At 46.4% G+C, this 24797-nt stretch overlaps 1 protein-coding gene across 7 annotated transcripts in view; it reads left to right on the forward strand.

Moving 5' to 3' along the window:
* LOC135045518 (complement receptor type 1-like) overlaps positions 1-24797 on the forward strand; it is a 537897-nt gene that overhangs the window by 418815 nt on the left and 94285 nt on the right. For all 7 annotated transcript variants that reach the window (XM_063955306.1, XM_063955305.1, XM_063955309.1 and 4 more), the window contains one exon: positions 6357-6536. In XM_063955306.1, coding sequence (XP_063811376.1) covers positions 6357-6536 — 180 coding nt within the window. The remainder of the gene's footprint in view (positions 1-6356; positions 6537-24797) is intronic.

Genomic DNA, 24797 nt, shown 5'->3' on the forward strand with positions numbered 1-24797 from the left:
ATTAACATTCAATCTGAAAAGGCCTACAAAAGTACATTTAAATAATGAAAAATGTAAACAACCATGAGCTATAAGGGAAAAACGAACATGACATATTTATATGTCTCTAAATACTGTCTACTGGGTTTCTATTAGAGCAACCACGACATCACGAACTGCACGTCAGTATTCCGTTTCTCGTACCCACCCCTCATGGAGCAAAGGGATCAATTAATCCAACAACAATGACCCACAGGGCAGATACCCGGGACATACATTAGTGCAGAAAAGATGTAATATCATAGTTCTCATTAAGTCCCCAAGGACTAATGGTTTCTAACGTATGTAACCAAAATATTTCTCTTTTACTCAGCTGTTGTAAGATTTCTCCTCCTCACTCATCTAATCTTATATGTTCAATGGCCTTGAAGCTAAATTTACTTATATCACCTTTACTGCATTTCAAAAAATGCCTTGGGACACTATGTTTGTCACTTTTTTTGACAACACAATACAAGAACCAGCATGGGTTTATGAGGGACAGGTCATGTCAAACTAACTTAATTAGCTTCTACGAGGAAGTGAGCAATAATTTCAGCCAGGGAAAAGCAGTGGATGTGGTCTACTTAGATTTTGCAAAAGCCTTCGATACAGTGCCTCACAGGAGACTGATCATCAAATTAAAGGAGCTTGACCTAGGAAAAACTGTTTGCACATGGATAAGTAACTGCCTGGATAACAGGGTACAACGAGTAGTGGTCAACAGGAAGTCCTCAAGCTGGACCTCAGTAGTCAGTGGAATACCACAAGGGTCCATACTTGGGCCACTACTGTTCAACATATTTATCAATGACCTAGAAATAGACCTGGAAAGCACAGTATAAATCTTTGCAGATGATACTAAACTGTGTAAGGTAATTAATTTGGAAATAGATGTGGAGTCTCTGCAGAATGATTTATCTAAACTTAAAACCTGGGCGACTAAATGGAGAATGAGGTTCAATATAGAAAAATGCAAGGTTATGCATTTCGGGACTAAAAACAAACTTGCATTCTACATATTAAACGGGTAAAGTCTAGGGGTAACAGTACTGGAAAAAGATTTGGGAGTACTCATTGATAATAGGCTTAATAACCGTACACAATGTCAAAGTGCAGTAAAAAAGGTAAGTAAGGTGCTAGTGTGCATTAAACGGGGAATTTGAGACAAAGGACGAGGATGTAATCCTGCAGCTGTAAATCATTGGTACGTCCACACCTGGAATATTGTGTTCAGTTTTGGGCACCACTGTATAAAAAAGATATCGGTGAACTCGAAAGAGCTACTAAATTGATTAAAGGGCTAGAGGGACTGGACTACGAGGAAAGGCTTACTAGGTTGAATATGTATACACTGGAAAATAGGCGTCTAAGAGGAGACATTATTAATATCTTCAAATATGTAAAGGGACATTACAAAGAGTTATCAGAGGAAATATTATTAAAAGAACACTGTTTAGGACATGTGAGCACTCGCTGAGGCTGGAGGAGAGGAAATTCCGTACGCAACAGAGGAAAGGGTTCTTCACTGTTAGGGCAATAAGGATTTGGAATTCACTGCCAGGGAAGGTAATAATGGCGGACTCTGTAAATGCATTTAAAAAAGGATTGGATAAATTTCTGATTGAATATGATATCCAAGGTTATAACATTTAAAATATTGACATTGTTAATCTGGGTGTAACATGATTTACAGTATAGTTGTTAAATAGTCATAAAACATTACTTCAGCAGGTACATTATAATCAACACAATTTAATACAGGTAGAACACGATGGGCATTTTGCCTCTTTTTAACCTCAATTACTTTGTTACTATGGGGGTGATTCCGAATTGATCGTAGCCCTGCAAAATTTTGCAGGGTTACGATCATGTCCATAGACATGCTGGGGGACGCCCAGAACAGGGCTATCCCGCCCCGCATGCCAGTGCGCCGACCCCCTCCCCACAGAAGTTCAAAAGCATCGCACAGCGACGATGCTTTTGCACTTTAGGAGCAGCTCCCGACCAGCGCAGCTTTAGCGTGCTGGCCGGGAGCTACTCATCACTCACCGGCCCGCAGCGGCTGCGTGTGACGGCACGCAGCCGCTGTGGCCCCCCCCCCCACGGTCCGACCATGCCTGCGTTGGCCAGACCGCACCCACGAAACAGCAGCCAAACGCCACCGTTCCGTCCCCCCCTCCCAGCGACCTCCTCTGCCTCTGTCAATCAGGCAGAGGCGATCGTTTGTGCAGCGTCGGCCTTCAGCCGTCGGGCATGCGCCGGCGCCGCAGTGCGTGGTTCTGACCCGATTGCGCCGCTGCGATAAACTGCAGCGTGTGATCGGGTCAGAATGACCCCCTATGTTACTATGTTACGCCTTGTGTGCTCCAGCATGCGTATTTTCAATTATATATATATCTATCTATATATATATAGATATATATAGATATATACAGTAGCGGATCTTGCCACGGGCAAGCAGGACTTTTGCCCAGGGCGCCGCCTTCCGGAGGGCGCCGCACCATGGCAAGATCCTCTACTGTGCCCCCCGCTGTGACCCGCTGTGTGCCCCCCGCTGTGAAGGGAACTAGACGCTACGCGTCTAGTTTCCCTTCGTGGAGAGGACAGTTGCTGTGCGGTGCGTGATGACATCATCGCGCACCGCACAGCATTGTGGGACTGACACAGATGCTAGGGGTCATATTTGACCTCTAGTGTCTGTCTAAGCTGCGCGGAGAGGAGATCCGAGGAGAGGAGCGACGCCGGCGGAGGTCTGCAGCGGTCGGGAATCAGGAGCTGGGATTGTAATTTTTTTTTTGTATGTGTAAGCAGCGCTACTCTACAGGGAGCACAAACGGGGGCACAACTCCACAGGGGACTAACTCAGTGGCGCACCCAGGAGAGGTTTCCAAGCACCCAGAAACCCCCCTCCACTAAAATTTTTTTTTTTTTTTTTTTTAGCTGCATGAGTATTATTAATGGCTGTCTAGCGTCCTCTGCAGCCTGCTGTCTTCCTGGTGGCACTTGTAAGTGCAATAAAAGTTTACTTTATTTTAATTATAGTACATATATATCCATGTGCATACATATATTATACACATGTATATACATACATACATATAAACACACACACACACACATATGATATATATACATGTGTATATATACGTGTACTGTATGTGTGTGTATATATATATATATATATATATATATATATATATATGCATGTTTAATATGCTATGTATATGTATGTGTGTATGTGTGTGTGTGTGTGTGTGTGTATATATATATATATATATATATATACATAGGCGTGCGCAGCACATTTTTTTAGGGGGTGCACCATCAGAGGGGTGTGTCTAGCACCGCCTTTTGGGCGTGTTTAGCACCATCTATTGATGGTCAACGCTATATAAAATATCCACCCTTGTACCAATCCTAATAAAGCAGATACATTGTCAGATATTGTGGTGTGCACCAAACAAACACCCCTGATGGCACTCACTGCAATTACACTGCTACTCCTCAGCCTGGTCTGGCTCCCCCTCTCTTTCCTCTGCAAACTGCAGCAGCTTACTTACAAGCCAGTCACTTACTGACACTGACAGTCGCAGACTAGTACTGCTGCTGTTGGAAAAACGAGTGACGTGTCAATGCTGCTGTGGACCGCCTGCCAGTATTAAATTTGTCTTCGTAAGAGGAACACTGGCTGCATGCTGCTCCTCATCAGTGGCTGGCGTTGGCATAGCATAGAAGAGAGGTGGGTGTGCGAGCAGCATGATGTAATCACATCACATCACGCTGTTTTTGTACATGGAGGTGGAGCCGGGAGTTTGAAAGCCGGTAGCAGTGGCACCCTTGATTAACCCAGGCATCCGCTCAGTAATGCAGTCCTGACAGGGTGCAGCGCAGAGGGGACAGTAATCAGCCTGCTCAGCAATCGCTGAATCAGGCATGTGAGATCGGGGTGCCAGACATTAGGGGGTGCCTGTGCGCACCAGGCACCCCCCCTGCGCACACCTATGTATATATATACACACACACACACGGTATATATATGGGGTGGTCTTCAGTATGCCGACTGGCGGGATCCCGGCGCACAGTATACCAGAACCGGGATCCCGACAGCCGGCATACCGACAATTGTTCTCCCTCGTGGGGGTCCACGACCCCCCTGGAAGGAGAATAAAATAGCGTATAGCGCGCCACCCGTGCCCGTAGCGTGGCGAGCGCAGCGAGGCCGCAAGGGGCTCATTTGCGCTCGCCACACTGTCGGTAAGCCGGCGGTCGGGCTCCCGGCGCCGGTATGCTGGTCGTCGGGAGCCTGTCGGCCGGCATACCATAGTGAACCCTATATATGTGTAGATATGTGTATATATATATATATATATTAATATATATATATATATATATATACATACACACACACACACACAGACACACTAGTTTTACGGACCCAGCATATACTGGGTCACCTCAGTCCCCACCCCCGTGATTGGCTCCACCCAGTTCTGGAAACCCCTACCCATGCAAATCCTGCGTTTGCCACTGTAACTGACCACACACCCTGTATGAAGCCATGCCCCTATTTTCCGCCCGGGGCGCCAAAAGGGCTAGAACCGGCCCTGTATATATATATATATATATATATATATATATACCGGGTATATATATATACATATATACAATGTTATAGCAATACAAGGTGTTCGGCACTCCTGTTTAGCAAAATACTTTCAACATGCTTCGGTACCCGACCTGGGAGCAATGCATGTATGATACTAGCTGGACGGCACTCGCAGAGTCTCTTAGTAGTAAAAAACACACAGCACAAGGGCTAACCTCTGCCCCCAATCGTCATTTACTGTCTGGCTGCAGGCTGGGTAGCAAGTACAGAATATTGCCTGGCGCTCTGATTGTAATTGACATTGAGAGCAGCTGAACAGCATTCTCTACCTGCCATTCAAAAAGCTCTGAAGGTATCAGCCCGGGAGGGTAAGGGGAAAGGGAGGGGGGGCAGTTGGCCCCCGGCACAGCATGCCTCTGCTTAAAGGCCCCTAAAATGGTGGGGCACTGGATAGCTGCCCAGTGTGCCTATACAGATGTGTTCACATACAGCCGTGCCATACATGGCAGAATATAGGAAAAGTATATGTTGACACATCTGTATGTTAAGATGACCCTGTCCTCAGGTGCCAGATAACCACAGAAGAGGGCAGCGTTTTTCTCTTTGTCAGACTGGGGGGTGATGCTGGTCTGTGAAAGCTCAGCACCACACTACCAAAGGGGATAATTCTGAGTTGATCGCAGCAGGAACTTTGTTAGCAGTTGGGCAAAACCATGTGCACGGCAGGGGGTGCAGATATAACATGTGCAGAGAGAGATAGATTTGGGTGTGGTGTGTTCAATCTGCAATCTAAATTGCAGTGTAAAAATAAAGCAGCCAGTATTTACCCTGCACAGAAACAAAATAACCCACCCAAATCTAACTCTCTCTGCACATGTTATATCTGCCCCCCCTGCAGTGCACATGGTTTTGCCCAACTGCTAAAAAAATTTCCTGCTGCGATCAACTTGGAATTACCCCCTATATACAGTATCAATGGCCTAAAGGTGCAGCAACTGAAAGCTCACAGGTAAAAAGCTGCTGACACACTGAGCTTAACTAGTCTATGGGATCTATTTACTAAGCCTTAGATGGAGATAAAGTACCAACCAATCAGCTCCCAACTGTCATTTTTCAAACACAGCCTGTGACATGGCAGTTAAGAGTTGATTGGCTGGTACTTTATCTCCATGTACTTTATCTCCATCCAAAGCTTAGTAAATAGACCCCTTTATCTGGCATAGTAGTAACAGTTCTAGGCAGGAACTCAATTAGCCCTGTTAATTTTTTGGGAGGAAAAAAAACAGTGTTTGTTTCACAAATTGTGCCCCATAGTTAGATTCAAGCAATTCAATTACACCCCATTTTTCTCCCCAAAAAATATTTATTTTCAGGTATTAACCCATAAGATCCGAGATAACTTCCTGAACCTATGTGTTAACATGTGCCGTGGACCTGTAATCAGTTAATTTATCTTGTATCTGTTTTCGGGTCTGCTCAGACTCTATAAGATATACTTGATAAGTGCAGCCTAAGGGCTCATTGGCTAGCCGAAGGGGTTCAGTTAGCTTGCAGTTAATTACTGCAGCTAATTGATTTCCTGCCCTAGTGTGTTTCTTAATTGCAAAGCAAATATATGAAAATAGAATAACACAAGCCTCTACAGAACACAACTTTTTTTATTGGTTACATAAAACTATGAAATTTATAAATTTTATTGATATGTACAGTATGTGTTTGTTCTTTACAGCCATTAAGTGTCCAGATCCATCTGTACCTCACGCAAGGGAGTTACTTGAATCTGTAGGCCCGTTTGTTTGGAATTCCGCTGTGAAATTTGCTTGTTCTCCAGGATATGTGTTGAATGGATCTGACATTGTAAAATGTAACCTAAATAGTCAGTGGGAGCCTGAGCTGCCAACATGTACTGGTAAGTAGTCATTTTAAAAGTATATCAACACACACACAAAAAAAAAAGTGAAAACTTACATGTGTGTGGTGCACCCGTGACCCTGGGTCTATGGGGGCACACACCGCACACACTGAACACATGTTTTAATACTTATCTTTCTGGAGTCCGCGTCGGTCTCTGCAGCAGCGGCAAAAATCACAGCCAAAATGGCCACCACGCATGCGCACTAGTGAAATTAGTCTCCGGAGCAATGCAGGCGCCATGTTTCCGGAGACCTGCGCATGCGCAGTAGACTCTGGCGCAATGCTGGAGCCTACTGCACTGTGGAGAGGAGGGGCCCACCTGGAGTCTGCACATGGGGCCCCCTTCTCTGTTAAAACTCCCCTGATTATAGGATTATACAGTGTCACAAGTGCACTTTAACTACTGTAAATTGGCACACTGTCTCATACCATAATATCTGCATTGGTGCAGAGAAGGGGGGGTGAGGGGGGGGGGATTCTTTACCCGGGTCCGGGCCTGTTGGAAGGGCCCGGCTCCTGCTGCGCCCCTTTCCTGCCGCCAAAAGCCGGACAGGAGAGAGAGAAGTGAATGCTGCTGCAGCAGCCTCTTTCTCCAGCCCAGCACACGCTGCTCAGTGCTGTGTGCTAAGCTGGGGAGAGAGGTAGCTGCAGTGGCATCCTGTCCTCTTTCTCCGTAGATGTGGTAGGGGAGCAAGCGACCGCATCCCGCACCCTGCCACCCACTGCCCTGGACACCGGTGCCCCCTGCCCTGTACACTGGAGCCAATAATTACTACTTTTTTTAATAGAGGGGGTCTGGCCACTCCTCCTCCACTTGGCCATGACCCCCTTGGCCATGACCCCTCATTATACCAGGGCCCGGCAGTACTGTCGGCGTCCCCAAACATATGCAGATGTTTTATAATGGTGGACTTCATAACTGACAATATATTGTACAGGTTGATAAGCAAAGTAACTACCAGCAATATGATCAAACAGAACCCCTAAACCATTTGTGCATTATGTACTTATTTGCCTGCAACTTGTTTTCTGTTTTTCTTCTTATTGCGCATGCACTCCACTTCATGATGCGTTTCTTTTCCACTGGACCCTCCTCTGCATTTTGCACTTGCAGTTTCCTGGCTAAAATAAAGTAAAGGTGTGTCAATGTGAAATGTGCCCCTAGATAGCCACCTAACAGGTGCATTAGACTGAATTGTGGACTTTATCATTGTTTATCATATGTATTTAATCGGTGTAGTCAGGATTCCAGCAGTCAGGACCCCAGTGGCATAAATCCTGGCTGTGGAATCCTAACAGTCACAATGCCGATGGATACATACAGTGAGTATTAGGGTTAGGTTTAGGGTTAGGCCGTGGGAGAAGACGGTTAGGGTTAGGCTGCCAAAGGGGATGGCTAGGGTTAGGCTTCTGAAGGGGACAGTTAAGGTTAGGCTGCGTAGGGGCGGGTTAGGGTCAGAATACTCACCGGATTCTGACAGAATTGTGACCATAGGGATTCTGTTGCCAGGATTGTGACTGTTAGGCTCCTGAAAGCCAGGATAGCGCACCCAACCCATATTTAGAGTGTTACCACACTTCCTATTGTATACCTCTCAGTAGCCTCCATGGAATGCCCATCACTTTTCCAAAACATTTCTGATACCATATGTGTCTCCAATAATATATACTGTATAAAAAATAAAATGTTATATATTGCAAACACAGTATGATGGGCTCCTTCCTCAGGCTGGGTCATCTTAAAACAGCATTGTAAGCCCAGGACACATTGGGGCCCATACCTACCCATGGGAATAAATGGAAACAAAAACATAACTTACCCCTCCTGTGGTCCCACACCATCTCTCCACATGGTTTCATACACTGTTTACTGGTATGTTGCCTGGCACTCTGATTGTAATTCATAATGAAAGCAGCTGGGCAGCATTCTCTAATCACCATTTAAGAAGCTATGGGGGCACCAGCCAGGGGCGGGGTAGATAGTCCACAGCACACCTCTGATTAAAGGCCCCTAGAATTGTGGGGCCATGGGCAGATGCCCATATATGTTAAGTGCCAGATAAACGCAGGAGAGGGCAGCATTTTCCTCTTTGTCAGACTGGGAGGTGATGCTGAGCTGTGTAATCATAGCCCAGCACCACATTTCCAATGTATCACTGTCCTAAAAGTGCAGTAACTATAGTAGTTTACAGGTAAGAAGCTGCTGGATGCAGCTCATCTACAGTATGTCAGCAGCTGACACTCAATGTGGGGATAAAATAAAAACACGGAATGAGTGGCATACTGTAATTTATTAAGGGACATGCCATGCAGTGTTTTAGGTCTCCCCTAGGCCCAAGCTCCAGATCTGTGACATACTGTAGATCAGTAGCGGATCTTGCCACGGGCAAGCAGGACTTTTGCCCGGGGCGCCGCCTTCTGGAGGGCGCCGCACCAGGGCAAGATCCACTGCTGCTGTGCCCCCGCTGCCGCTGCCCGCTGTGAAAGGGAACTAGACGCGTAGCGTCTAGTTTCTCTTCGTGGAGAGGACCTTTGCTGTGCGGTGCGTGATGACGTCATCGCGCACCGCATATCCTTTCAGCGGCGCTACTACTGTACAGGGGGCGTAACTGACCACGCCCCCTGTATGAAGCCACACCCTCTATTGCCGCCCGAGGCGCAAAAATCCCCTGAACCGGCCCTTCTGTAGATCAGTGGTTCTCAAACTCGGTCCTCAGGACCTCACACAGTGCATGTTTTTTTTTTTTTTTCATCAATAATTTTTATTGAAAACAAGTTTTCTTTTTGCAAGGGGAAGGGGTACAGAAAGAAATAAGGAAGGGGCAGGGGGTACATAGAACCAAGTGAACGGGATGTAAACATGCAAATATCAAAATTGTCAGACGTCAAATATAACAATCCAATATAGATACAATAGGAAAAATACAAAGTCATCCTGGAAAAATATACAGATAAAGATAAACACGGGTCAAACATGAAAACATATCCATAAACAGATAATCAATAAAAGACACAGGGCTAGTAAGGCACAGCCGGTGCACAGAGCGGAAGTATAAGCCTAGTCAGTTAGGGGGAAGGCGAAACACCCCCTCCAGCAGTGACATAGTCATGCCATGCTCTCCATTTCACCATTGGGGAGGAGGCCGCAGAAGAGTAAGGCATGAACTCAGTTTCCATAGTAAAATGGAATTGAATTTTGTTGGTGACTAGTGATAGAGGAGGGGGAGAAGCTTGTTTCCAACTTTGGGCCAATGCAGCCCTGGCAGCTATACAAATATGCCCCACCAGATATCTCTGATGAGGTGGTATCTCAGCAGGAAAAATGTGGAGCAGGGCCATGGCCGGAGAGGGGGTAAGGGACAGCTGTAAGACCAAATTAATCAAAGCAAATATCTCGCCCCAGAAATGTCGAAGGGAAGGACAGGACCAGAAAATATGGAAAATATGGCCTATTTCCCCACAGTTACGCCAGCAATATTTGGAACAAGACTGCCAGAATGAGTGTAGCCTATCCGGTGTTAAATATAGTCTATTAAGGAGTTTGATATGCACCTCCGTGTGATTCAAGCACTTGGACATTCGGTAAGAAGAAATAAAAATTTGTTCCCATTGGGCTTCAGATAGGGGAAGATCCAAGTCTCGTTCCCATTTCAGCTGTGCATTAGACTTAGTAGTAGTAAGCAAGCTGATAAGCGTCCTGTACCAAAACGAGATGTCCCCTCTAGAGTCACACAGAGATACACGTGTTAAGACAACCTGGGATAACGGGTTCGGGGGAGCCACCTGTCTAGGCAAACCTTTGTACCAGTGGTGAATTTGGAAATAATGCAATAATTCTCCACTGGGGAGATTATATCGAGACTGGAGTTGAGAAAACGATAGCATAACATTACCATCCATAAGGTCCCCCAAGACAGTCAAACAACAAACAAACCAGGTAGAGAGATTTAAATTAGGGATTAATTTAGCTATGGCTCATAGTGAGATAGTAGAATATGAAAATTGATGTCCAGGCAGGCGAGTCACCAATTTATCCCAGATTTGTAAAGATGTTCTAGTAGCGGACAATAATACCCCTTTTCCACTAGCGTAGCACGGGTCACAGCCGTGTCGCCTGACACGGCTGCGACCCGTGCTACAGCCCCCTGCAGACAGCGCTCACCAACCCTGCCGCGCTAGCAGGGCCGGATTAACAATGGGGCGGATGGAGCTGCAGCTCCATGCCCCCCATTGAAAATAGGCCCACAGCAAACTGACAGCATTGACAGGAAAAAACTTTTTCCTGTCACATACTGCCAGCGGCCTCCTCTCTCCCATGCCCCCTTCTACGGCTCCATCGATCTCACCTGCCACGGAGCCGTGCAGGCAGTGTGCTGGCCGCCCTCCCTCTCCAGTCTCTCCTTCTGCGGGGTCCTGCTGTCACTCACAGGCCCAAGCTCCGCCCCCAGACTGCACGGGCCACGGGGAGCTGCTGCTGCAGGAAGCCTGGCAAGTGCAGTGATGGCTTCTTGATTAATATGTGTATACAGCATACTTGCCTACCTGACCCTCTCCATGAGGGAGAAAATGCTCTGTTCCTGGACTTTCCTGGTAATGTATGATTGCTATCACCTGAAGTGAGCTAGTTAATTGATAAGAAAGGTGTCTCACCACAGGTGATGGCAATCATACATTACCAGGAAAGTCCAGGAACAGAGCATTTTCTCCCTCATGGAGAGTGTCAGGTAGGCAAGTATGGTATACAGTTTGTGTGATGTGTGTAGTGAATGTGTGTCTGTATATGTGGTGGTGGGTGGGTGTGTATAGTGTGTACTGTGTGTATTTGTGGTAGTGGTGGTGGTGGTGGTGTGTGTGTGTGTGTGTGTGTGTGTGTGTGTGTGTGTGTGTACACTTTGTGTGTGTGTAGTGTGTACTGTGTGTGTGTGTGTGTGTGTGTGTGTGTGTGTGTGTGTGTGTGTGTGTGTGTGTGTGTGTGTATATATATATATATATATATATATAGTGATGGGGGTGTGTGTGTGTACTTTATATGTGAAGTGTGTAGTCACTGTAGTGTGTGTGTACTTTCTGTGTGGATGTGTGTAGTGTGTATATGTGGTGGGTGGGTGTACTTTGTGTGTCTGTAGTGTGTACTGTATGTGTATATGTTAGAGATGAGCGGGTTCGGTTTCTTTGAATCCGAACCCGCACGAACTTCACTTTTTTTTTCACGGGTCCGAGCGACTCGGATCTTCCCGCCTTGCTCGGTTAACCCGAGCGCGCCCGAACGTCATCATGACGCTGTCGGATTCTCGCGAGACTCGGATTCTATATAAGGAGCCGCGCGTCGCCGCCATTTTCACTCGTGCATTGAGATTGATAGGGAGAGGACGTGTCTGGCGTCCTCTCCATTAGAATAGAGATAGATAGATTAGATAGAGAGAGATTGTGCAGAGTCGCAGACAGAGTTAGTTTACCACAGTCAGTGACCAGTGCAGTTGCTAGTTAACTTTTATTTAATATAATATATCCGTTCACTTCTCTCTGCTATATCCGTTCTCTGCCTGAAAAAAAAAACGATACACAGCACAGTCAGTCACACAGTGTGACTCAGTCTGTGTGCACTCAGCTCAGCCCAGTGTGCTGCACAGTCATCAATGTATAAATTAAAAGCTTATAATTAATTGTGGGGGAGACTGGGGAGCACTGCAGGTTGTTAGCAGGAGCCAGGAGTACAATTATATTAATTAACAGTGCACACTTTTGCTGCAGGAGTGGTGACCAGTGCCTGACCACCAGTATAGTATTGTTGTATACTACTAATATCTCTTTAAATATCAACCAGTCTATATTAGCAGCAGACACAGTACAGTGCGGTAGTTCACGGCTGTGGCTACCTCTGTGTCGGCACACGGCAGGCAGTCCGTCCGACCAGAATTGTATTATTTATTATTATATACCTACCACCTAACCGTGGTTTTTTTTTCATTCTTTATACCGTCATAGTGTCATCCTAATTGTTACGAGTATACTACTATCTCTTTATCAACCAGTGTACAGTGCGGTAGTTCACGGCTGTGGCTACCTCTGTGTCGGCACACGGCAGGCAGTCCGTCCGACCAGAATTGTATTATTTATTATTATATACCTACCACCTAACCGTGGTTTTTTTTTCATTCTTTATACCGTCATAGTGTCATCCTAATTGTTACGAGTATACTACTATCTCTTTATCAACCAGTGTACAGTGCGGTAGTTCACGGCTGTGGCTACCTCTGTGTCGGCACACGGCAGGCAGTCCGTCCGACCAGAATTGTATTATTTATTATTATATACCTACCACCTAACCGTGGTTTTTTTTTCATTCTTTATACCGTCATAGTGTCATCCTAATTGTTCCGAGTATACTACTATCTCTTTATCAACCAGTGTACAGTGCGGTAGTTCACGGCTGTGGCTACCTCTGTGTCGGCACACGGCAGGCAGTCCGTCCGACCAGAATTGTATTATTTATTATTATATACCTACCACCTAACCGTGGTTTTTTTTTCATTCTTTATACCGTCATAGTGTCATCCTAATTGTTACGAGTATACTACTATCTCTTTATCAACCAGTGTACAGTGCGGTAGTTCACGGCTGTGGCTACCTCTGTGTCGGCACACGGCAGGCAGTCCGTCCGACCAGAATTGTATTATTTATTATTATATACCTACCACCTAACCGTGGTTTTTTTTTCATTCTTTATACCGTCATAGTGTCATCCTAATTGTTACGAGTATACTACTATCTCTTTATCAACCAGTGTACAGTGCGGTAGTTCACGGCTGTGGCTACCTCTGTGTCGGCACACGGCAGGCAGTCCGTCCGACCAGAATTGTATTATTTATTATTATATACCTACCACCTAACCGTGGTTTTTTTTTCATTCTTTATACCGTCATAGTGTCATCCTAATTGTTACGAGTATACTACTATCTCTTTATCAACCAGTGTACAGTGCGGTAGTTCACGGCTGTGGCTACCTCTGTGTCGGCACACGGCAGGCAGTCCGTCCGACCAGAATTGTATTATTTATTATTATATACCTACCACCTAACCGTGGTTTTTTTTTCATTCTTTATACCGTCATAGTGTCATCCTAATTGTTACGAGTATACTACTATCTCTTTATCAACCAGTGTACAGTGCGGTAGTTCACGGCTGTGGCTACCTCTGTGTCGGCACACGGCAGGCAGTCCGTCCGACCAGAATTGTATTATTTATTATTATATACCTACCACCTAACCGTGGTTTTTTTTTCATTCTTTATACCGTCATAGTGTCATCCTAATTGTTACGAGTATACTACTATCTCTTTATCAACCAGTGTACAGTGCGGTAGTTCACGGCTGTGGCTACCTCTGTGTCGGCACACGGCAGGCAGTCCGTCCGACCAGAATTGTATTATTTATTATTATATACCTACCACCTAACCGTGGTTTTTTTTTCATTCTTTATACCGTCATAGTGTCATCCTAATTGTCACGAGTATACTACTATCTCTTTATCAACCAGTGTACAGTGCGGTAGTTCACGGCTGTGGCTACCTCTGTGTCGGCACACGGCAGGCAGTCCGTCCGACCAGAATTGTATTATTTATTATTATATACCTACCACCTAACCGTGGTTTTTTTTTCATTCTTTATACCGTCATAGTGTCATCCTAATTGTTACGAGTATACTACTATCTCTTTATCAACCAGTGTACAGTGCGGTAGTTCACGGCTGTGGCTACCTCTGTGTCGGCACACGGCAGGCAGTCCGTCCGACCAGAATTGTATTATTTATTATTATATACCTACCACCTAACCGTGGTTTTTTTTTCATTCTTTATACCGTCATAGTGTCATCCTAATTGTTACGAGTATACTACTATCTCTTTATCAACCAGTGTACAGTGCGGTAGTTCACGGCTGTGGCTACCTCTGTGTCGGCACACGGCAGGCAGTCCGTCCGACCAGAATTGTATTATTTATTATTATATACCTACCACCTAACCGTGGTTTTTTTTTCATTCTTTATACCGTCATAGTGTCATCCTAATTGTTACGAGTATACTACTATCTCTTTATCAACCAGTGTACAGTGCGGTTTTTTTATACCGTGGTTTTTTTATACCGTGGTTTTTATACCGTGGTTTTTTTATACCGTGGTTTTTTTATGCCGTGGTTTTTTTATACCGTGGTTTTTTTATACCACCTAACCGTGGCAGTCCGTCCATAATTGTATATATAGTATACTAGTATCCAATCCATCCATCTCCATTGTTTACCTGAGGTGCCTTTTAGTTCTGCCTATAAAATATGGAGAACAAAAAAGTTGAGGTTCCAAAATTAGGGAAAGATCAAGATCCACTTCCACCTCGTGCTGAAGCTGCTGCCACTAGTCATGGCCGAGACGATGAAATGCCAGCAACGTCGTCTGCCAAGGCCGATGCCCAATGTCATAGTACAGAGCATGTCAAATCCAAAACACCAAATATCAGAAAAAAAAAGACTCCAAAACCTAAAATAAAATTGTCGGAGGAGAAGCGTAAACTTGCCAATATGCCATTTACCACACGGAGTGGCAAGGAACGGCTGAGGCCCTGGCCTATGTTCATGGCTAGTGGTTCAGCTTCACATGAGGATGGAAGCACTCAGCCTCTCGCTAGAAAAATGAAACGACTCAAGCTGGCAAAAGCACAGCAAAGAACTGTGCGTTCTTCGAAATCCCAAATCCACAAGGAGAGTCCAATTGTGTCGGTTGCGATGCCTGACCTTCCCAACACTGGATGTGAAGAGCATGCGCCTTCCACCATTTGCACGCCCCCTGCAAGTGCTGGAAGGAGCACCCGCAGTCCAGTTCCTGATAGTGAGATTGAAGATGTCAGTGTTGAAGTCCACCAGGATGCGGAGGATATGGGTGTTGCTGGCGCTGGGGAGGAAATTGACCAGGAGGATTCTGATGGTGAGGTGGTTTGTTTAAGTCAGGCACCCGGGGAGACACCTGTTGTCCGTGGGAGGAATATGGCCGTTGACATGCCAGGAGAAAATACCAAAAAAATCAGCTCTTCGGTGTGGAGGTATTTCACCAGAAATGCGGACAACAGGTGTCAAGCCGTGTGCTCCCTTTGTCAAGCTGTAATAAGTAGGGGTAAGGACGTTAACCACCTCGGAACATCCTCCCTTATACGTCACCTGCAGCGCATTCATAATAAGTCAGTGACAAGTTCAAAAACTTTGGGTGACAGCGGAAGCACTCCACTGACCAGTAAATCCCTTCCTCTTGTAACCAAGCTCACGCAAACCACCCCACCAACTCCCTCAGTGTCAATTTCCTCCTTCCCCAGGAATGCCAATAGTCCTGCAGGCCATGTCACTGGCAATTCTGACGAGTCCTCTCCTGCCTGGGATTCCTCCGATGCATCCTTGCGTGTAACGCCTACTGCTGCTGGCGCTGCTGTTGTTGCTGCTGGGAGTCGATGGTCATCCCAGAGGGGAAGTCGTAAGACCACTTTTACTACTTCCACCAAGCAATTGACTGTCCAACAGTCATTTGCGAGGAAGATTAAATATCACAGCAGTCATCCTACTGCAAAGCGGATAACTGAGGCCTTGACATCCTGGGTGGTGAGAAACGTGGTTCCGGTATCCATCATTACTGCAGAGCCAACTAGAGACTTGTTGGAGGTACTGTGTCCCCGGTACCAAATACCATCTAGGTTCCATTTCTCTAGGGTTGCGATACCGAAAATGTACACAGACCTCAGAAAAAGAGTCACCAGTGTCCTAAAAAATGCAGCTGTACCCAATGTCCACTTAACCACGGACATGTGGACAAGTGGAGCAGGGCAGGGTCAGGACTATATGACTGTGACAGCCCACTGGGTAGATGTATGGACTCCCGCCGCAAGAACAGCAGCGGCGGCACCAGTAGCAGCATCTCGCAAACGCCAACTCGTTCCTAGGCAGGCTACGCTTTGTATCACCGGTTTCCAGAATACGCACACAGCTGAAAACCTCTTACGGCAACTGAGGAAGATCATCGCGGAATGGCTTACCCCAATTGGACTCTCCTGTGGATTTGTGGCATCGGACAACGCCAGCAATATTGTGCGTGCATTACATCTGGGCAAATTCCAGCACGTCCCATGTTTTGCACATACCTTGAATTTGGTGGTGCAGAATTTTTAAAAAAACGACAGGGGCGTGCAAGAGATGCTGGCGGTGGCCAGAAAAATTGCGGGACACTTTCGGCGTACAGGCAGCACATACAGAAGACTGGAGCACCACCAAAAACGCCTGAACCTGCCCTGCCATCATCTGAAGCAGGAGGTGGTAACGAGGTGGAATTCAACCCTCTATATGCTTCAGAGGTTGGAGGAGCAGCAAAAGGCCATTCAAGCCTATACAACTGACCACGATATAGGAGGTGGAATGCACCTGTCTCAAGCGCAGTGGAGAATGATTTCAACGTTGTGCAAAGTTCTGATGCCCTTTGAACTTGCCACACGTGAAGTCAGTTCAGACACTGCCAGCCTGAGTCAGGTCATTCCCCTCATCAGGCTTTTGCAGAAGAAGCTGGAGACATTGAAGGAGGAGCTAAGACAGAGCGATTCCGCTAGGCATGTGGGACTTGTGGATGGAGCCCTTAATTCGCTTAACAAGGATTCACGGGTGGTCAATCTGTTGAAATCAGAGCACTACATTTTGGCCACCGTGCTCGATCCTAGATTTAAAACCTACCTTGGATCTCTCTTTCCGGCGCACACAAGTCTGCTGGGTTTAAAAGACCTGCTGGTGAGAAAATTGTCAAGTCAAGCGGAACGCGACCTGTCAACATCTCCTCCTTCACATTCTCCCGCAACTGGGGGTGCGAGGAAAAGGCTCAGAATTCCGAGCCCACCCGCTGGCGGTGATGCAGGGCAGTCTGGAGCGACTGCTGATGCTGACATCTGGTCCGGACTGAAGGACCTGACAACGATTACGGATACGGACATGTCGTCTACTGGCACTGCGTATGATTCTCTCCCCATTGAAAGAATGGTGGAGGATTATATGAGTGACCGCATCCAAGTAGGCACGTCACACAGTCCGTACTTATACTGGCAGGAAAAAGAGGCAATTTGGAGGCCCTTGCACAAACTGGCTTTATTCTACCTAAGTTGCCCTCCCACAAGTGTGTACTCCGAAAGAGTGTTTAGTGCCGCCGCTCACCTTGTCAGCAATCGGCGTACGAGGTTACATCCAGAAAATGTGGAGAAGATGATGTTCATTAAAATGAATTATAATCAATTCCTCCGCGGAGACATTGACCAGCAGCAATTGCCTCCACAAAGTACACAGGGAGCTGACATGGTGGATTCCAGTGGGGACGAATTGATAATCTGTGAGGAGGGGGATGTACACGGTGATATATCGGAGGATGATGATGAGGTGGACATCTTGCCTCTGTAGAGCCAGTTTGTGCAAGGAGAGATTAATTGCTTCTTTTTGGGTGGGGGTCCAAACCAACCCGTCATTTCAGTCACAGTCGTGTGGCAGACCCTGTCACTGAAATGATGGGTTGGTTAAAGTGTGCATGTCCTGTTTTGTTTATAGTTACAACATAAGGGTGGGTGGGAAGGGCCCAAGGACAATTCCATCTTGCACCTCTTTTTTCTTTTATTTTTCTTTGCGTCATGTGCTGTTTGGGGAGGGTTTTTTGGAAGGGACATCCTGCGTGACACTGCAGTGCCACTCCTAGATGGGCCCGGTGTTTGTGTCGGCCATTAGGGTCGCTTATCTTTCTCACACAGTCAGCTACCTCATTGCGCCTCTTTTTTTCTTTGCGTCATGTGCTGTTTGGGGAGGGTTTTTTGGAAGGGACATCCTGCGTGACACTGCAGTGCCACTCCTAGATGGGCCCGGTGTTTGTGTCGGCCACTAGGGTCGCTTATCTTTCTCACACACACAGTCAGCTACCTCATTGTGCCTCTTTTTTTCTTTGCGTCATGTGCTGTTTGGGGAGGGTTTTTTGGAAGGGACATCCTGCGTGACACTGCAGTGCCACTCCTAGATGGGCCCGGTGTTTGTGTCGGCCACTAGGGTCGCTTATCTTTCTCACACAGTCAGCTACCTCATTGCGCCTCTTTTTTTCTTTGCGTCATGTGCTGTTTGGGGAGGGTTTTTTGGAAGGGACATCCTGCGTGACACTGCAGTGCCACTCCTAGATGGGCACGGTGTTTGTGTCGGCCACTAGGGTCGCTTATCTTTCTCACACACACAGTCAGCTACCTCATTGTGCCTCTTTTTTTCTTTGCGTCATGTGCTGTTTGGGGAGGGTTTTTTGGAAGGGACATCCTGCGTGACACTGCAGTGCCACTCCTAGATGGGCACGGTGTTTGTGTCGGCCACTAGGGTCGCTTATCTTACTCACACAGCGACCTCGGTGCAAATTTTAGGACTAAAAATAATATTGTGAGGTGTGAGGTGTTCAGAATAGGCTGAAAATGAGTGGAAATTATGTTTTTTGAGGTTAATAATACTTTGGGATTAAAATTACCCCCAAATTCTATGATTTAAGCTGTTTTTTAGTGTTTTTTGAAAAAAACACCCGAATCCAAAACACACCCGAATCCGACAAAAAAAACCCGGTGAGGTTTTGCCAAAACGCGGTCGAACCCAAAACACGGCCGCGGAACCGAACCCAAAACCAAAACACAAAACCCGAAAAATTTCCGGCGCTCATCACTAGTATATGTGGTGGTGGGTGGGTGTGTTTGTGTATATGTGATGGTGGTGGGTGTGTATATAGTGTGTACCAGTGGTCGAAATGGAGTGGTATATTTTTTTATTAAATTAAAGTGTTCATGTTAAGCTTCTTTCGCAGGGAGCTGCGCCTTGCCCCTTTTCTGAGTGACAGAATGCGCCCTGCTAATCACCAAAGGACTGCCTTCTCCCTCCGCCGCGCTGTCACTTCCCCCCGGCAGCACTGTTACTCCTCCCCCCGCCGCGCTGATAGCTCTCAGCTGAAGGCGGAGACAGGGTCAGCATGCAGCCGGGAGGAGCAGCCAATCAGATCCTGCGGTGTCTCCTGCCAGTCCTCCGGCATGGTTTGATTCTGCCTCACCACGGCGCTGCGCGCTGACCTGTGCTCCGCCGTCAGCATCAAGAGACTGGCCCTGCAGATCCGGCACAGCGCCCTCCTCCGCAATGGTGAGTGCTGCTCTGCATCTGCCCTGTGCCTGTCCTCCCCTTCCTCCCAGTGCTCTCTACCTGGTGCAGTGTGCCTCAGTGCTCTCTACCTGGTGCAGTGTGCCTCAGTGCTCTCTACCTGGTGCAGTGTGTCTCAGTGCTCTCTACCTGGTGCAGTGTGCCTCAGTGCTCTGCCTGGTGCAATGTGTATAACGTGCTCTATCTGGCGCAATATGTATAACGTGCTCTACCTGTCGCAGTGTGTATAGGAGGTTCTACCTGGTGCAATGTGTATTAGGTGCACTACTGTGTGCTATAATGTGAATTTCGCTTATTCAGTGTTCTATAATGTGAATTTCGGCTCGTACCGTGTGCTATAATGTGAATTTCGGCTTATTCAGTGTTCTATAATGTGAATTTCGGCTCGTACCATGTGCTATAATGTGAAATTCGGCTTATTCATTGTGCTATAATGTGAATTTCGTCTCGTACCGTGTGCTATAATGTGAATTTCGACTCATACCATGTGCTATAATGTGAATTTCTGCTCATACCATGTGCTGTAATGTGAATTTCGTCTCGTACCGTGTGCTATAATGTGAATTTTGGCTCATACCGTGTGCTATAATGTGAATTTCGACTCATACCGTGTGCTATGTGAATTTCTGCTCATACCGTGTGCTGTAATGTGAATTTTGTCTCGTACCGTGTGCTAAAATGTGAATTTTGGCTCATACCGTGTGCTATAATGTGAATTTTGGCTCATACCGTGTGCTATAATGTGAATTTCGGCTTATTCATTGTGCTATAATATGAATTTCGGCTTATTCATTGTGGTTTAATGTGAATTTTGGCCTATTCAGTGTGCTATAATGTGAATTTCAGCTCGTACCATGTGCTATAATGTGAATTTCGGCTCGTACCATGTGCTATAATGTGAATTTCGGCTCGTATCGTGTGCTATAATGTGAATTTCGGCTTGTACCGTGTGCTATAATGTGAATTTCGGCTCATACCGTGTGCTATAATGTGAATTTCAGCTCGTACCGTGTGCTGTAATGTGAATTTCGTCTCATACCGTTTGCTATAGTGTGAATTTCGGCTCATACCATGTGCTATAATGTGAATTTCTGCTCGTACCATGTGCTGTAATGTGAATTTCTGCTCGTACCGTGTGCTGTAATGTGAACTTAAGCTCGTACCGTGTGCTATAATGTGAGTTTTGGCTCGTACCGTGTGCTATAAGGTAAAAGGGGCACCAGTACTAGATAGTATAAGGGGTTCTACTACACTGGACATGCCCCCTTTTGGGTGACCACGCCCCTTTTCTGGAGCGAAGGCGCGCGCATAATTGCATCCTTGACTTTTCCATATCCCCACTTCAAAATTTCCACTTCGACCACTGGTGTGTACTGTGTGTGTTTGTGTATATGTTGTGGTGTGTGTGTGTGTGTGTGTGTGTGTGTGTGTGTGTGTGTGTGTGTGTGTGTGTGTGTGTGTGTGTACTTTATGTGTTTATATGTGGGGGGGTGTACTTTGTGTGTGTAGTGTGTACTATGTGTGTATATGTGGGGGTGTGTGTACTTTATATGATGGGGTCTGTGTGTATATGCTATGTTTGGGAGGGCTGCGTTAACACCTATTTGTTATATGAGTAGCAGCTGAGGAGAAATTGGATGCTTAGCGTATTTAACTGTCAGCGCTCACTCCTAAACAAATAATATCACATATGCAGTTTACTTTTAAATTCTGGTATACTCCAATTTATTAGGTTATAAAGCATAAAAATTAAAAACACGATATTATTTAGTTTATATGGTTTATATAATGCTGATGGTCCTAATACTCGGGACTAACTAGGGTTAAAAAAAATTTTAAAAAAATACCCTCCTCAGGTCCAGATGTCGGCGGTGCTGTTGGCAGGTCCATGTGGCAGGCGGCTGTGCTATCGGCAGGTCCGGGCAGCAGGCGGCGGCTCCAGCAGGCAGTGAGTATGGGCGGGTTCGGGCATTCCAGGCCGGCGGCGAGGTTTATGCTGTGCTGCACAGCGTGACCTCTAACACCATGTCACGCTGCGCAGTGCACACAGCCGCACTGCCAGGGGCAGGGGGAACCGAGCAGCATCTGAGCCATGTGCTGAATTGGCTCAGACGCTGCCTGGCATTAAAAAAAAAAAAGCGTTGGCCCAAATACCAGGATTGTAAGCCCCATTTTAGGCCAAAATCCCAGGATACTGCCGATCCCGACCCCAGGATTGGCCACCATATGAGTAACAGGCGCAGCTGTGTGAGTATAGTAATGGGTGCTGCTGTGAGTACAGTAATGGGTGCTACTGGTCTTGCCCCCCCCCCCCCCACATCACTAGTCACACCCTCGGTGGCCCCATATAATAGGCCCTTTGTAAATTTCAGCTCCAGGCCTATGTGGACCTTAATCTGGCACTGCGCGCTAGTGACTCGGCAGGGGCGGCGCTGGGAGATCACATGCACTGTGAATGGGAGCCGTGTCGCCTCGACGCGGCTCCCGTTCACACTAGACAGCTAGCCGAGTTGAACACGTGTTCAACCCGGCTAGCTACCAGGGTAGGATTCCTGGATCACTTGATCCGGGAATTTGTCGGGGGACCCGTTTCCACTAGGGAAAAACACGGGTAAATGCGCGCCCCCGCGCATTTACCCGTGTTTAAAAAAGCTAGTGGAAAAGGGGTATAAGCGGGGTCTAGAGTTTGGGTGTATCTTAAAAGGGTCTTCTAAGGGAAGGTCCAAACTCCCAGTACGTTCAAGAGATACCCATCCCACTACAGGCGCCCCACTCAACCATTATTTAAACTGGGCCAGCACACATGCCTCCTGGTAAAGGATCAGATCGGGCATATCTAGCCCTCCCTTTCTATGAGGAAGAATCATTTTGGACCGAGCCAATCGGGGTGGCCGTGCCTTCCAGACATAGCGTAGCATTATAGCACTACATCTATCAAGGTACGTTTTAGGGAAAAGAAAAGGTATGGTTCGGTATAAGTACATGAGTTTAGGTAAGAGAGTCATTTTGAAGGCTGCTAGGCGGCCAATCCACGAAATAGCATAAGATAGCCAGGACTTAGTCAGGTCTAAAAAACTATTAATGAGTGGAGGTAAGTTAACATCAAAAACAGAGGCCGTAGAAGGTGGAATTTGGATCCCCAAATACTGAATTGAAGCCGAACTCCAGTTATATGGATATTGTGATTGAAGGGTGGACACTATGGGAGCAGGGATATTAATGGGGAGAGCATCTGTCTTTGTCGTATTAGTTTTATAAAAGGAAGCTTCACTATACTGTCCCAAGATAGCATGCAAACAAGAAAGGGAGGATAGCGGGTCCGTGACAAACAGAAGGACGTCGTCCGCGAAGAGGCACAACTTGTGAGTAGTAGTGCCAATAGTCACCCCCGGGAAGCCCCCCATCCTAATCTTCTCAGCAAGGGGTTCTATGCCCAATGTAAATATTAAGGGTGATAGAGGGCAACCCTGTCTGGTTCCATTCGTAATAGGAAATGTATCGGAGAGGAAACCGTTACTAAATACCTGTGCAGAGGGGGAGCTATATAGAGATAAAACCAAAGAAAGAATATGACCACTAAAACCAAACTTGTCTAGAACCGAGGACATATATTGCCAGTTCAGTCTATCAAACGCCTTCTCTGCATCTAAAGAGAGCAGGAGAAGGCCAGTGTTAGAGGGAACGATATCAATCAAATCAAAAACCCTACGGGTATTGTCAGACGCCTGTCTACCAGGCACAAACCCAACTTGGTTGTAGGCAATGAGAGATGGCAGAAAGACATTTAAACGGAAAGTGACAAGTTTGGCAAAAATTGTAATATCGCCGTTCAATAGTGCAATGGGCCTATAATTTTGACAATGCGCTGGGTTTTTACCTGGCTTGGGTATAGTGATAATTTAAGCCTCCAGCATTTCTGTAGGGAAAGCACCCAGAGAGGAGATTGAATTATACAAGGAGGTCAGGGTGGGCGATAGTAGATCACAGAGAGAAACATAAAATTCATTTATGTAGCCATATGGAACGGGGGCTTTATTATGCGGGAGTGATTTCATTACTTGAATTACCTCGGAGGGGGTCCACAGGGCATTTAATGTCTCGAGCTGTTCCGCAGAAAGGGAGGGGAGTTTGACGTCGGCTAGGAAGGATTGTATAGAATCAGGAGTGGGTTGAAAAGTAAGGGGATCAGAAGAAAGGTTGTACAGCTTGGTATAATATCTAGCGAATTGATTCGCTATGTCATATGGATTGGACACTTTACCACCCTGATAAATCAGATGTCTAATCCTGTTACGAGCCTGGAGAGCACGGAGCTTGCGAGCCAGCATTTTACCCGGTCTATTACCAGTCAGGTAAAATTTCTGTCTCAACCTATTAAAAGCAAACTGGGTCCGTCTCATAAGGAGTTTCTGAAGTTGGCCTCGGATATCCTTTAATTCCCTACGTAGGGCCCTAGAGGGGTGGAGCTTATTTCTATCTTCAACCTCCTTAAGTTTAGATACCAAGTCTTCTTGTTGTTGGATAGCTTGTCGTTTGAGTCTAGCACCAGCTTGGATTGCAGTGCCTCGCACAACTGCCTTAAGGGCACACCAGAAAGTCGTGATAGAAGTATCTGAGGGGGAATTAGTTTCCATATAGAAGGAGATGCAATCATCAATCGCTTTTTTAGATATAGGGTCCGACAGCAGGTGGGCAGATAGGCGCCACGGCCGAGGGGGGGTAAATTGGTGGCAAATATTCCAAGACCATAGGAGAGGAGCATGATCTGACCAGGAAATAGGCCGAACATCCACCTGTGCTGAGTGCCGCAAAGTCCACTTATCGCAAAGAATAAGATCTATGCCAGAGTAGGAATTGTGCACTGGAGAGAAATACATATAATCTCTGGAAGTTGGGTTCTGAACTCTCTTCAAGTCATACAGGTCATATTCTGCCAGCAAATTATGGAAGGCTAGTGACGGGCCAGCCGACGCCGCAGACATCTGGGAAGAAGACCGAGGAGATCTATCTAATTTAGGATCAAGCACTAAATTATAGTC

This window comes from Pseudophryne corroboree, chromosome 2 (assembly GCF_028390025.1).
Source record: "Pseudophryne corroboree isolate aPseCor3 chromosome 2, aPseCor3.hap2, whole genome shotgun sequence".
NCBI lineage: Eukaryota > Metazoa > Chordata > Amphibia > Anura > Myobatrachidae > Pseudophryne > Pseudophryne corroboree.